Genomic DNA, 11,570 nt, shown 5'->3' on the forward strand with positions numbered 1-11,570 from the left:
AAGATTATTAAAATATAAACCTTTACATTTTGAACTGTAAAATAGGCAGTAAACTAAGTGCTGTCCCGTAAAACCTAAAAAGTTGCTACCGTTTTTTACGGTAACTTTTACGGGGATTTTTTTTTTTTTTTTTACAGTGTAGTGTTTCATTGGCCAGGCCTGTAAAATCTGGTGTGGATATATATATATATATATATATATATATATAGAGAGAGAGAGAGAGAGAGAGAGAGAGACAGAGAGAGAGAGAGAGAGAGAGAGAAAGAATTTATTTACTGATTTATACAGAAAAAAAAACAAAAAAGGGGAAACTACAATGCAGAAACTCGTTCAGGGGGTTTTAGCATCATACCTATGATCTTGTTTCCTGTTTGCTTTGTGAGCTGTACTTTTATGTTGGTTATTCTTGCACTTTACTAGAAAACACACAAACCTAAAATAAGTGTGTTGTCTTGGAGAACAGGGAACTATACTTTTTGCTTTTAAACTGATTACAGATAACTGCCATTAGTGACAGTATATGCTTCTGTACAGGATGCATTTATCATCTTTCATCAATACTCCTTCACACTTCACCGAGTGCGAGAAAAGCAGGGGCAATAGGTATGAACAAAACAAAGTAAAAGTAAAATTAGAGGTAAAAAGTAATGTCGCGAAAGATACAGGAAAGTTATTATGACTTGCTTTCTCAGTCTGAAAGCATGGGAACTAAAGATGTAGTATGAGAAACATGCAAATTATATTAATTTCTGTCTTGTCAGTGCAAAGATTCTGGTTTAGAATTGACTCAAAGTGCAAACTTGAGCCGCTGAGCTGTTTTGCAAGTGAAAGCTTTAAATCTTTTAAAGAATCCAACCATGAGAAAAGTTTGTCTTCAAGTATTTCAGCTGCGATTTAAGTGCAAAAGAGAAACTCTAATTATGGTACAATTTGGTCTGTAATTTTAAGAAAAATGCCCATATTTAATATTGATACACTTCCCTGAAGACTTTTAGTGACTACTATATCTCTTTATCTCAGTTTATATACCACCCTTGACAGTTATTTTCTTATTCAGATATGCCGTTGTAATCTTTTTTCTTTTCATTATTTGTTGCACGTCTTGTATGCTAAGCTAAGTTTTAGTTGTACATGTCGCTGTGAGATACCAGTACTGTTGTGTTATTTGTTGTAAATAAAAATAATAAAATTCAAATATTACTTTATATAATCATATATCTTTATTGTACACAAATGGTCAATCCATCAAATACAATATCACATCTTTAAAGTATTCTACAGACTTCACTTTTTTTTGTTGGACTCTAACTAAACAATAATTCTAAAAACCTGTATTTTTGTATTTAATAACGGACAGGATCTTTAAGTGCAAATCAAAGGTAAGGCAAGTGAGCCCACGTAGCTTCCCACCGCTGAATGACTGCAGTTTGTCAAAAACATGCACACTGGTTAGAAATATCACAAAACAACATCTTATCTGACCTAACAGAAGACAATTTTAACAAATAATTTTGTTCTTCTTGGCCCGCATGTGAAACGATGCTATGAAATCTGCTATTTCCTGTTGTGAGATGAATTTAAAGCAGAAAAGCCACAATGCCACAGGGACAACAGAGGCATCGTTTAAAGGCAATACAGTGTGAAAATGTGAAATTAAGAGTTACATGCTTAAATGTTTCATTAATATATTGTAGCATTTTTATATTCTTAAAGAAAAAAAAATATGTCTCTGTTCCCCATCCCACATTACATTTATTTAAAATACAGATTTCACAACACATATTGATTTCTTTACAGTAAAATCTATATATATCTATATTCTGGTTTAACGGAATCAATTCCTTGCACTACAAAAGGCATACAAATCTGATCTCTGTAAATAATGAGGTATTTGTCTCAATGAAGTGGTGTGAATCCTCGATAAGCGTACAGAAGCTGATCATTTTACATTTGTGACACTTGATTTCAATGCACTATACTCACAGATGACTCAGAAGACAAAAAAACAAGGTTGAAGTTGAGTGTTCTTTCTATACTGGCATGACTTCTTCCTGTCGTGGTCTTTTTTTCACTCATCAGCACTCTTTTCTGAGCCTGTACCAATGACCGTCTTGTAGCAATGTTCTCCTCCGTGCTCGGGAGAGATTGGCGGGAAGTCAAAGGCCTTGTTCCCGGAGCCCATGCGCTTGCGGTTTCTGGCACCAGGTTGGTACAGCTGCATTGCTGGTCGGTCCTGTGCCGTGAAATGAGTAAGACAAAAGAGACAAAAGCAATACACTCATATTTCATACCACAAATACAGACATCACAGCTTTGTTCATGGCAATGCTATTCATGCATACAGTATAATAAATTTCACATTTCAGCAAGACAGACAACAGGCTATTGACAGCCCCTCAAAATCCATTTAGTCCATAACAAAAACATAATACTGAATTGAATCTGTTATGCCCGTGTTTGTGTTTAACAGTTTCTGTTTATGGTGGTGGTGGTGGTGACGGTGGTGACACATAATGGCTAAAGCTCAGGGCTAGTAACCAGACTACCATTGCTCACTTCTGGATATAAGTGTACAGTAAGTCTGTTTGGATAAAAGTATCTGCTAAATTACTACTTTCTAAATGTATAAACAGAATCCAGCATGTAAGCATTTCAATGTGCTTACAATGTGCAAGATCTTATAAGTATTCTTCTATGTACAGAACATGTAGGATCTGTTCCAAAACCAAGCGAAGTGCAATTTACAGTCTACGTAGGAAGACGGCTTTTAAGACAAGTGTCATTTAACCTCATACTCTAAAATCGTAACACTCAGCAACTCATACCAATATTACGCCGCACACAAAAAGCAAAGGAAACTCGACTTTCAATTCATTTCAGTAGAGTTTGGTGATAAGGTTGCTAACTAACAGTGTCATACTCTAAGCATGAAAACACACAAATATTAAGCTTTTTGACTAAATTTAACATTCTTTTTTGATACTTTTAACTATAATTTGAATTTCTCTCACCTCATTTATTTTCCTTGAAATAGAGCAGAATCTTAAATATTTTGTATTCGCTTTATGATAATGGTTCTTCGTTTTAGATGTTCAAAATCCTTGAAATTGTAGTTTATTTCCTGGTTTAAATGAGATGTTAAATCTAATTTACAGATTTTTAAAACTATATTCATAATTGGGCACCATCTTGAATGGATTTTTTCCCACAAAATAGAGCAGAATTTTTTTAAATGCATTTTTTATGTTTCACAATGTTTCAAATTTCTTACAATTTTTGTTTATTTCTAGGTTTAAATGAGATGTTGAATCCAATGGATATGTTTTTTTTAATCTATATTAATAATATATAATTGACATTCCTTGTCTGCCATCTTGACTGGATTGTTTTTTTTTCCCTGAGCTTGTCGCAATGCATTCTGGGATTGCATTCTTGTGAAGAGAGATAAATAAATGAAAGATAAATGTGATGCTCATATAGAATTTGACCAAAAACATTTTGGACCACTTCAACATTGGGAGCTTGCATATGATGCCTTAAAATGTTAAATTGATAAGGTGAGTTTTAGGTTTTAGTAGTTTTTCACATGATGATGTATCCCATTTTAGACATTTTGATTGGTTACCTATGGAAAGCAGAGTAGCAACATTGTTATAATACTAGGCAAAGTCTTATGGATATTACATTATGTTGTTTTAAAACTGTATGGTCGTAGGTCTTTCAAATACTCAGGGGCTCAAGAATAAATAAGTTGCCTCTGGGTATTAAAAGTATTTAAAATATGGTTGGTTTCGTTTGAAAGTCAAACATTGGTTGTTTTAGTGATTAACTTGTATTAGTGTATTATGTGGATGTTTAATTAAATTAGTGTATTTCACCATTTTTTTTTTGTCTAATCAAATCAAATCAAGATGCTGCCTATACACAGGTAACTCGCTAGGTTTTAGAACAGAGCCGCAGGTTTCAGTTGTATAAGCTTCTTCAATCGGGAACCGCTCCTCATCTGTGCCATTACAGCAAAACCAACATTCTGCTGTCAGCAAGTACGCCTGGCACTGTAAGGTGCGGGGCCTCTCAGTATACAGCATGTGAAGCATCCCCTCCCGTGGGTAGAAAGGCTAAAAAACTAGCTGTACCTTTGCTGGCAGAGCCCCTCCTATCTGGTCTGGCCCCTCAGACTGGGAAGTCCTTTTCTCCTGATGCGCTAACACAGACTGAGAGACACGTTGTCTTCCGTCAATAATATTGCCAACAGCCAAATTACAGCTAACTACCTCAACACATCAGTGAAGGCTGCATTGAAAGCCCCTGGAGGGAGGCATACTCGTATTGTATTTCCCACAGACATAATGATGTATAAATCAAGTACAGATGTGTAAATATTGAATGCATTAGTGGATTCATCTGCTACACAGACCGGATGACAATAACTCTACATAATACCAGAACCAGAGTTGCAAATGGCCTGTGGCTGAGATATGGCTACTCTGTTAGCTTTTATTTACCTTATTGCGAATCCGTTCTTTCCTGCTGCCCATGTCTTCTCGATCCTCTTTGCCAAGTTTGTCTCCGGTCTCTGGACAGTAGGAATAGCCGTGATGTTGTTCTTTCTTGGCCCTGTCCTGGCAGTAGCCTTTGCCCCATTTGGTCTCCTCCTTGCGTCGCATGAACTTGTCAAACTCGTAGTGATGCCTCTGACGTTTACGTTCCTCGTCTCTGCCGCGATGCTCTTTGTCCCTCTGCCGACGGCCGTGACCTTCCCGCTGCTCCTTGTCACTCTCGATTTGACTCCTGCTATGGAAAGCCCACTTAGTGAAATCAACCACCTCAATATGATTTTATAAATAAATGGATATACAGTGGGGTCCAAATGTAACTTAACACATTTTCATTACTGCATATATAAGTTCTAAAACTTTTTTAGTTAAAAGTTATCTTGTTCTCCATTATGAATTGAGAACAAACAATTCACATGATCGTTGACAAATTGAATTGATTTGTGACCTAGAAATTGTGCAGAATTTTAAATATTTCTTCTTCTTTACTTTTTTTGTTTCACATTTTTCTAAATCCTTAGTCACGATGAAACAAAAGTAGCGAAAAATATATTAATCCTTATTGTGACGTACATCCGAGTGAAACCTATTATCAAAAAAGAAAAAATTTAGGGCAAGAACTTGGTTCAGTCGATCGGTTGTTGATTGAGAACTTGCAGTCAATTGTAAATAGATATAAACAAAAAGTTTAAAATGTCTATCCAAATTTGAATTACAGTAGATGTCGAATCCCGGATCCCATTTTTTTAAACCCCACTATTTCTTTTGAAGGTAAGCAAGGTGAAAGACAACTTTCACGCAGCTCTTACTTATCCTTTGAATCCTTTGACTTAGTGTGTCCAGCTGACTTTTCCCATCTGTTCTTTTCCATCTCTCCACTGTCTCCTTTATCTTTCAGTCTGTCTGAGTCCACATCATCGTCTCGGTCACACTTCTTTAAAAGCTTAAGGAGTCAAGATCCAGATCTTATGTAATAACTTGTTTATAGTACAGTACTGATAACCACAGTTAGCAGTAGTCAGCTTCAGGATGTTATTTGGTTTTAAGTCATACCTTGATCTTAATCTCTTTTTCAGACAGTTTCTTCTGTTTTTCAGCCTCCTTCCGCTTTCGTCTCTCCTCCTCTCTGCGTTTCCTCTTCTCCTCCTCCCTTTGCCGCTTCTTTTCCAGTTCTCTCCTTCGCCTCTCCTCTCTTTTTTCCTCTCTTATTCTCTAGAATTGAAAAGGATCATGTATATACAGTACAAAACCACAGTGTATAACATGCAGGTGGTGCTCTCTGAGCCCTTACCTGTTTCTCCAATTTCTTGTTTTTGATGTATTCCAACAAGGGTGTCGTCCTTTTGGCTACAATTAAAGTCACACAGGGAAAATAGAGCTTAATTTATAGTCCTAAAACCTGGAAGAGAATTAGCATTTTGGAGCCATGGGTTCTCTCTCAAGCGGTTTTCAGCTAATGAGCTCTATATACTAGAATAGCATTTCTCAACATCAGAAAATGTGTCATCAAAATAAACTAAGACCAGCTTTGCAATACTTGTCCTGGACATACATTTATCTACACAAATATAACAGCACTAAATGATTTCCAAAACAATACCTATAAGTTCTCGGGTTTTAGCTTCAATCTCCCCCAGTAGTGTTTCTGGGTTGGCCATGGATTTCTCTTCATCACAAGAGTAGTTTTCCAGAAATCGCCTGTATTCTGGGTCTGAAAAAAGATTTTATTAACAAATTTATTAACTTTTCACCATATATACTTTACTCGGTAAAGTCACTTTTCATGAATAATTTAAATGTATAAATATTATAAATATTTTTTATAAATACCTTCTTCAATAGTTCCTGCTTTAGCATCTTTCTTCTTTAACTTTTTCTTGGAAACCTTCTGAAATGGGGCAAATTCTACAACAGCTGGATACTCTTGGCCTAAATAAAAATAATACAGTGCACAGCATAAATGAGTACACCCCCTCTGAAACTTCTGAAAGTCAGCAATTTCTCAGTTACTTAGAAGACATGTTAGGGTTCTTTAGAGATATAATGTTCCAGCAAGTCTTCTTAATCAATTATCAAAGAAGCATGTCAAAATTATTCAGGAAAATAAGATTTTCTTATCAAAGTGATAAAATGTTGTGTAGCAAAAATGAGTACACCCTCCTAAAAGTTACTAAATAAAATGAAATAAAAATTTTCTGGTGTAAGTTTGGGCAATGTTTGATCAACAGGTAAGTATGTTAAACCAAAACATTTTAAGAGAAGTAATTTCTTGACAATTAAAAGTGTTATACAGCCCACTGAATCATTCTCAGACTTAATGCTGACAACAGTGGAAGCACTTGGGAGAGAACTGTCAGGAGACTTATTTCTTAGCACAAAAGAGGACAGTGCTACAAGAGGATTGCCAAATCATTGTTTTTAGTGTGAAAATATAGCAAAAGTAACACAGAGATTCAAACACAATGGACTTGTGCCAAGGCCCCTGAAATAATCAGGCCTTCATTTTAAGCTTTCATTTAGTGATGAGGGATTTTTTTGCTAGACAAAGAGCAGGAGAAATACCAAGCGAGTGTCTCAGAGCCAGCAAAAGCTATGAAAAGAGTGACTGTTTATCTCACAGAGTAAGATGCAGCCTGCAGAAATGACATGCATGGTTGTTGTTCTCACTGGAACTACCTACTGTAACCAAAGCACAATAAAGTCATTAACCATTTCCAAAGCCCATATTTACAAAATATAGATTCTGGGAATCAATACTCTGGTCTCATGAGACCAAATCAATCATTTTGGATCTAACAGCATCCAGAATGTTATGGTGTTACTAGAGGAGGAGTACAGTGAGAAGTGCCTGGTTCCCACAGTAAAGTTCAGTGGTAGTAAAGCTCTTATATAAAGATGTATGAGTGCTGAAGGTGTGAGGGAGTTGTGCTTTATCAATTCTGTCATGAATTCCCACACCACTGTGTAATTTAATACACAAAATTGAAACAGAAGATGTTACCCTTTCCTCATTCCCTGCATTGTTGGGCATTTTTTCAACATTGAGGATATGTATTCTCCCAAGGTCAAAAACCTTCTGTGGACATGTATTGCACTCAATCTTAACACTCTTGAGCGCCTGTGGGGGATTCTGTAGAGACGAGTTGAGCAACACTCCCCATTAAAGATCAGGGCATTTGAGGAGCTCATAATCCAGGAGTTAAACAGGACAGATGTGACAATATGTCATGAACTTGTACAGTCCGTGCCAAGAAGTGTCAGTGCAGTATATTCAAAACTATGGAGGGCATACTAAGTACTAGAATATTATACATTTGTTGAATTAAATCTAGGGTGTACTCATTTCTGCAATCCTTAATTTAAACAAAATTGGCTAATTTACTTATTTTATGGCTATTAATGACATATTAAATATTAAACTAAATATAAAAGACATATTAAACTAAATATAAAAGATTTAAAAAGTAAATCTATTATAGTTATAATTGGGATGAACTAGATTGAGGGAGGATAAATAGAAAAAAAGAGTAAAGTGAATCACCTTTATTGTCAATGAATACATAGCCATCAAAACGATCTCTGAAAATAATGATATCCTCTTGGTTTTTGAAGTTGATGTATGCTCTTGAGAAGAGATGCGGATATAAGCTGCAGAGAAATAATATATAAAGACATGCACATGTATAAGGGCAGACAGTGATCATAATCACAAACTGAATATACCTCTGATCAGCGGGGAAGAACTCAAAATAGTCAAAAGATGGAAGAGGACTCAGATGCTCCTCAAGCTGGTCTTTTGATAGACTGGGTGGCAGTCGGCGTATAACAACCTATATAAAAGAAGCATGTACAAAGATAACTGTACTAAAAAAAAATAAAAAAAAATCATTGACATCAAAAGCAAGATCATCAGCCACAATTACAAAATATAAAGTCGCAGATAAAAAGGAGAGATGTGTGAGTAATAATAAGTGTGAGTAAATAATGAATAAATTATGACAGAATGATCCATGTGCACACACATAGGATATCATATATATATTTTAAATGTCCATTTTCAAATGTCTCTATTGCACCATTGACTGTTTTTCCCCCTACAGTTATATAAGCATATATATTCAACGCCTGGACTATTCAATTATTCAAATGGGTAACGTTAATTGCTAAAGCGTACGAATGCATTTGTGTTTGACGTGATTGATGCCACTAGGATATTCGTTTCGATTGGCTGCCCTGTGTTTTCGCTGTCTATGGTGCTGAATCCCGTTCCCTCCATCATCTTCACACTCTCCCAACCTACCCAACAACTGCGCCACTTACCTTGGTGAATACCTCCTTTTTCTCCTCCTTGTGCTTCGGGTTCACCGCGACGTTGTCCTGCTCCCTCTGACACTCCCTGAACTGGATCTCGACGCTGCCTCTCTCCCTGCTTCCTGTCCTCTGCTCCTTTTCAGACCTCATATCTCCATTTCGCCCTCTTCGCTGTCCGAAATCCGCCAACTCTCGCGGGAATTCACCACCAAATACCGCGAGGCTTGCACGTTGGCGTTTATTCTCTTGTCATTTTAAGAAGAATAAGTTTGTTTTATTTTGTTTATACAATAAATTGTTAAAACAGAACTGTGGAAGAGTGCCACATTATTTTTATGAATTAAAGCTAAATAGAATATGGCTATATAGGCAGTAGCCTATATATTTGCTTGATGTTTTCATTTAAAAAAAGACACGGAAGAGAGATACTAATCGAGATATTGCTCAAGTTTCTCCTCTGTTCTGAGAACAAAAAATCTCTTGGAGAGGCATAAAAACAACGACCATGACTGTCATCGTTTACTGCCGGGCGCCGCGCTGTCGTCCTCAGAGTCGCTGTCAGTGCAGCTCGGCTGTACGCATGGTCGAGTCGGACCGAACGGGCTGCCGGTGCTGACTGTGCTCCATACGTCCGGGCTGCTGGGCTGACTCACGGAGCGCCCGTAACAGTCGGGACTAGGAACTGCAAGAAAAACGAGACCACAATATGTCTGCAAACGTATATATCCATCCATATTTCTTACATGTTTTGCATGTCTATCTATTTATTTATCTGCAAAATGTATCCATCCATGTGTATCTAAATGTATCTATCCATCCGTCTGCAAATGCACAATCCATCCATTAAGTATCCATGCATAGCATATGTCTACAAAAATATCTATTCATCCATCTGCCAAAGTACCCACCCATTTATTTATCTAAACAAATATGTCTATTCATCTATCAGCCTACAAAAGTATCCATCCACAGATTTATTAGGTATCTACAATTATCTATCCCTTCATCTGCAAAAGTAGCCTACTATTCACCATTTATTTATTTAAACAAATGTAACCATCCTTCTGTCCATCTATCTACCAACAAAAGTGTTCAAAGGTATAGGCTATTTATCTGCAAAAGTATCAATCCACACATCTGTCATACAAAAAACATGCCTACTGTGTCCATCATCCATTTATTTATCTGCAAATGTATCTATCCATCTGTCTGAAAAGCATGATGCATTCATTCAGTATCCATCCACAGATCCTTATGCCATAAAAAAAATATCTATCGGTCCATCTATCTTTCTGCAAAAGTACTATCTATTTATCCAAACAAATGTGTCTATCTATCTGTCTGCAAATGTATCAATCCATCTCTGCAAATGTGTCTATTGCATCCACTTATTTGCAAAAGCATCCATCAGCAAATCTGTCAGCTTTCTACAAAAGCATCTAGCCCATTCAATTACCTGCAAAAAATCCATTCACCTGTAAAAGTATCTTTTACCATTTTTTATGTCTACAAAATTATCTTTAAAGTGTTTTTAACTACCATGTATCATTTAAATTAACCATTTGATAGTGCACTTAACTTAGGTAAAATTCTGCATACAAAAAACCCCCCCAAAAACTCCCCTACCCCTTAATCCACCCCTAAACCGAACCATACCACGAAACCTGTCCCTAACCTTAACCATATCCTCCCTCAATAGCTGCAAAAGTATTCTGATATACAACTCTGTAAATTATTTCCTATGTATATCACTATCCATATTTCCATATATTTTACTAATTTCTTACCACTCAGAAAAGTTTGCTTCCCACTGGCCGTCTCAAGGCAGAGCTGAGGCGAAGGCCTCTCTGGTGTAGAAATGGAGCTCTTTAAACTGGGCACAAACGTAGAACAGGTGTCCAGATCTCGACTCACGCGCACATGAGAGTAGGTGACGTTGGATTTGGATGGTGTGCAGCCCATGACTAATTCTACTGCTCACAAGCCAGCTTCCATCTGAGGAGCATCCAGAGTGGCACAGCCTGCACATTTCAGAGACAGCAAACAAAGACACTTCTGCTCTACTTCAGGGGCCGGTTTAAAAAGACCCCATGACGTTCCTGGATTCACAATTAGGGAGGCGGTGCCTAATGTTCCCTTGAGAGGGGCTTATACAGCAAACTAAATGAATAAATAAAAGAAATCATAAAAACTTTATAATAACTTTGAGGGTCCCGCTTTATTTTAAGTATATTTAACTAATACTAACATTTAAAATTAATCATTTGATCCAATGCACTTATTGTGTACATACATGTTTTAACATTGTACTTACATGTAATTACATCAATTACACGTTGACCCTACCCTTCCCCTTTAACCCCCTCTTAAACTTAACCATAACACCAAACCTGTTCCTATCATTCCTTACCCATATCCCACTTCAATAGCAGCAAATGTGTTTTGCAATACATGAACACAATAAGTACATTGTACCTGTGTAAGTACAATGTAAGTACATAGTAGATATGTTATAAAATATTTTGTATTTATTGTCCTATTGTTATATTTTACTATGGATCTGGTTGGACAAACTAACTCAAAGCTTTTATAAAGTGTTACAAAACTAATTTCCTTTAATGTAGATTGTTTCCTTTAATGCAACATCATTAAATAAATCTGTGCAGAGAACATGCACACATTTCCTTGCCTTCTGAAGGTCAG

At 36.5% G+C, this 11,570-nt stretch overlaps 1 protein-coding gene across 3 annotated transcripts; it reads right to left on the reverse strand.

Annotated features, from left to right (window-relative positions):
• Positions 1–1,197: 1,197 nt before the first annotated feature.
• On the reverse strand, positions 1,198–9,146 carry upf3a (UPF3A regulator of nonsense mediated mRNA decay). 3 transcript variants are annotated; one of them, XM_048193460.1, is made up of 11 exons: positions 8,877–9,146; positions 8,280–8,386; positions 8,098–8,204; positions 6,387–6,485; positions 6,157–6,267; positions 5,848–5,903; positions 5,610–5,768; positions 5,366–5,499; positions 4,506–4,791; positions 4,137–4,214; positions 1,198–2,233 (listed from the first exon to the last, which is right to left on the reverse strand). In XM_048193460.1, exons 1-11 carry the CDS (start codon positions 9,015–9,017, stop codon positions 2,069–2,071), a joined length of 1,443 nt encoding a protein of 480 aa, XP_048049417.1. In that variant the 5' UTR covers positions 9,018–9,146; the 3' UTR covers positions 1,198–2,068. The 3 variants fall into 3 exon arrangements, with proteins under 3 accessions (XP_048049417.1, XP_048049416.1, XP_048049418.1); XM_048193459.1 differs by having other exon boundaries at positions 4,506–4,794; XM_048193461.1 differs by lacking the exon at positions 4,137–4,214 and having other exon boundaries at positions 4,506–4,794.
• Between the last annotated feature and the right edge of the window lie 2,424 nt (positions 9,147–11,570).

Source organism: Megalobrama amblycephala, linkage group LG6, assembly GCF_018812025.1.
Source record: "Megalobrama amblycephala isolate DHTTF-2021 linkage group LG6, ASM1881202v1, whole genome shotgun sequence".
Classification (NCBI taxonomy): Eukaryota; Metazoa; Chordata; class Actinopteri; order Cypriniformes; family Xenocyprididae; genus Megalobrama; species Megalobrama amblycephala.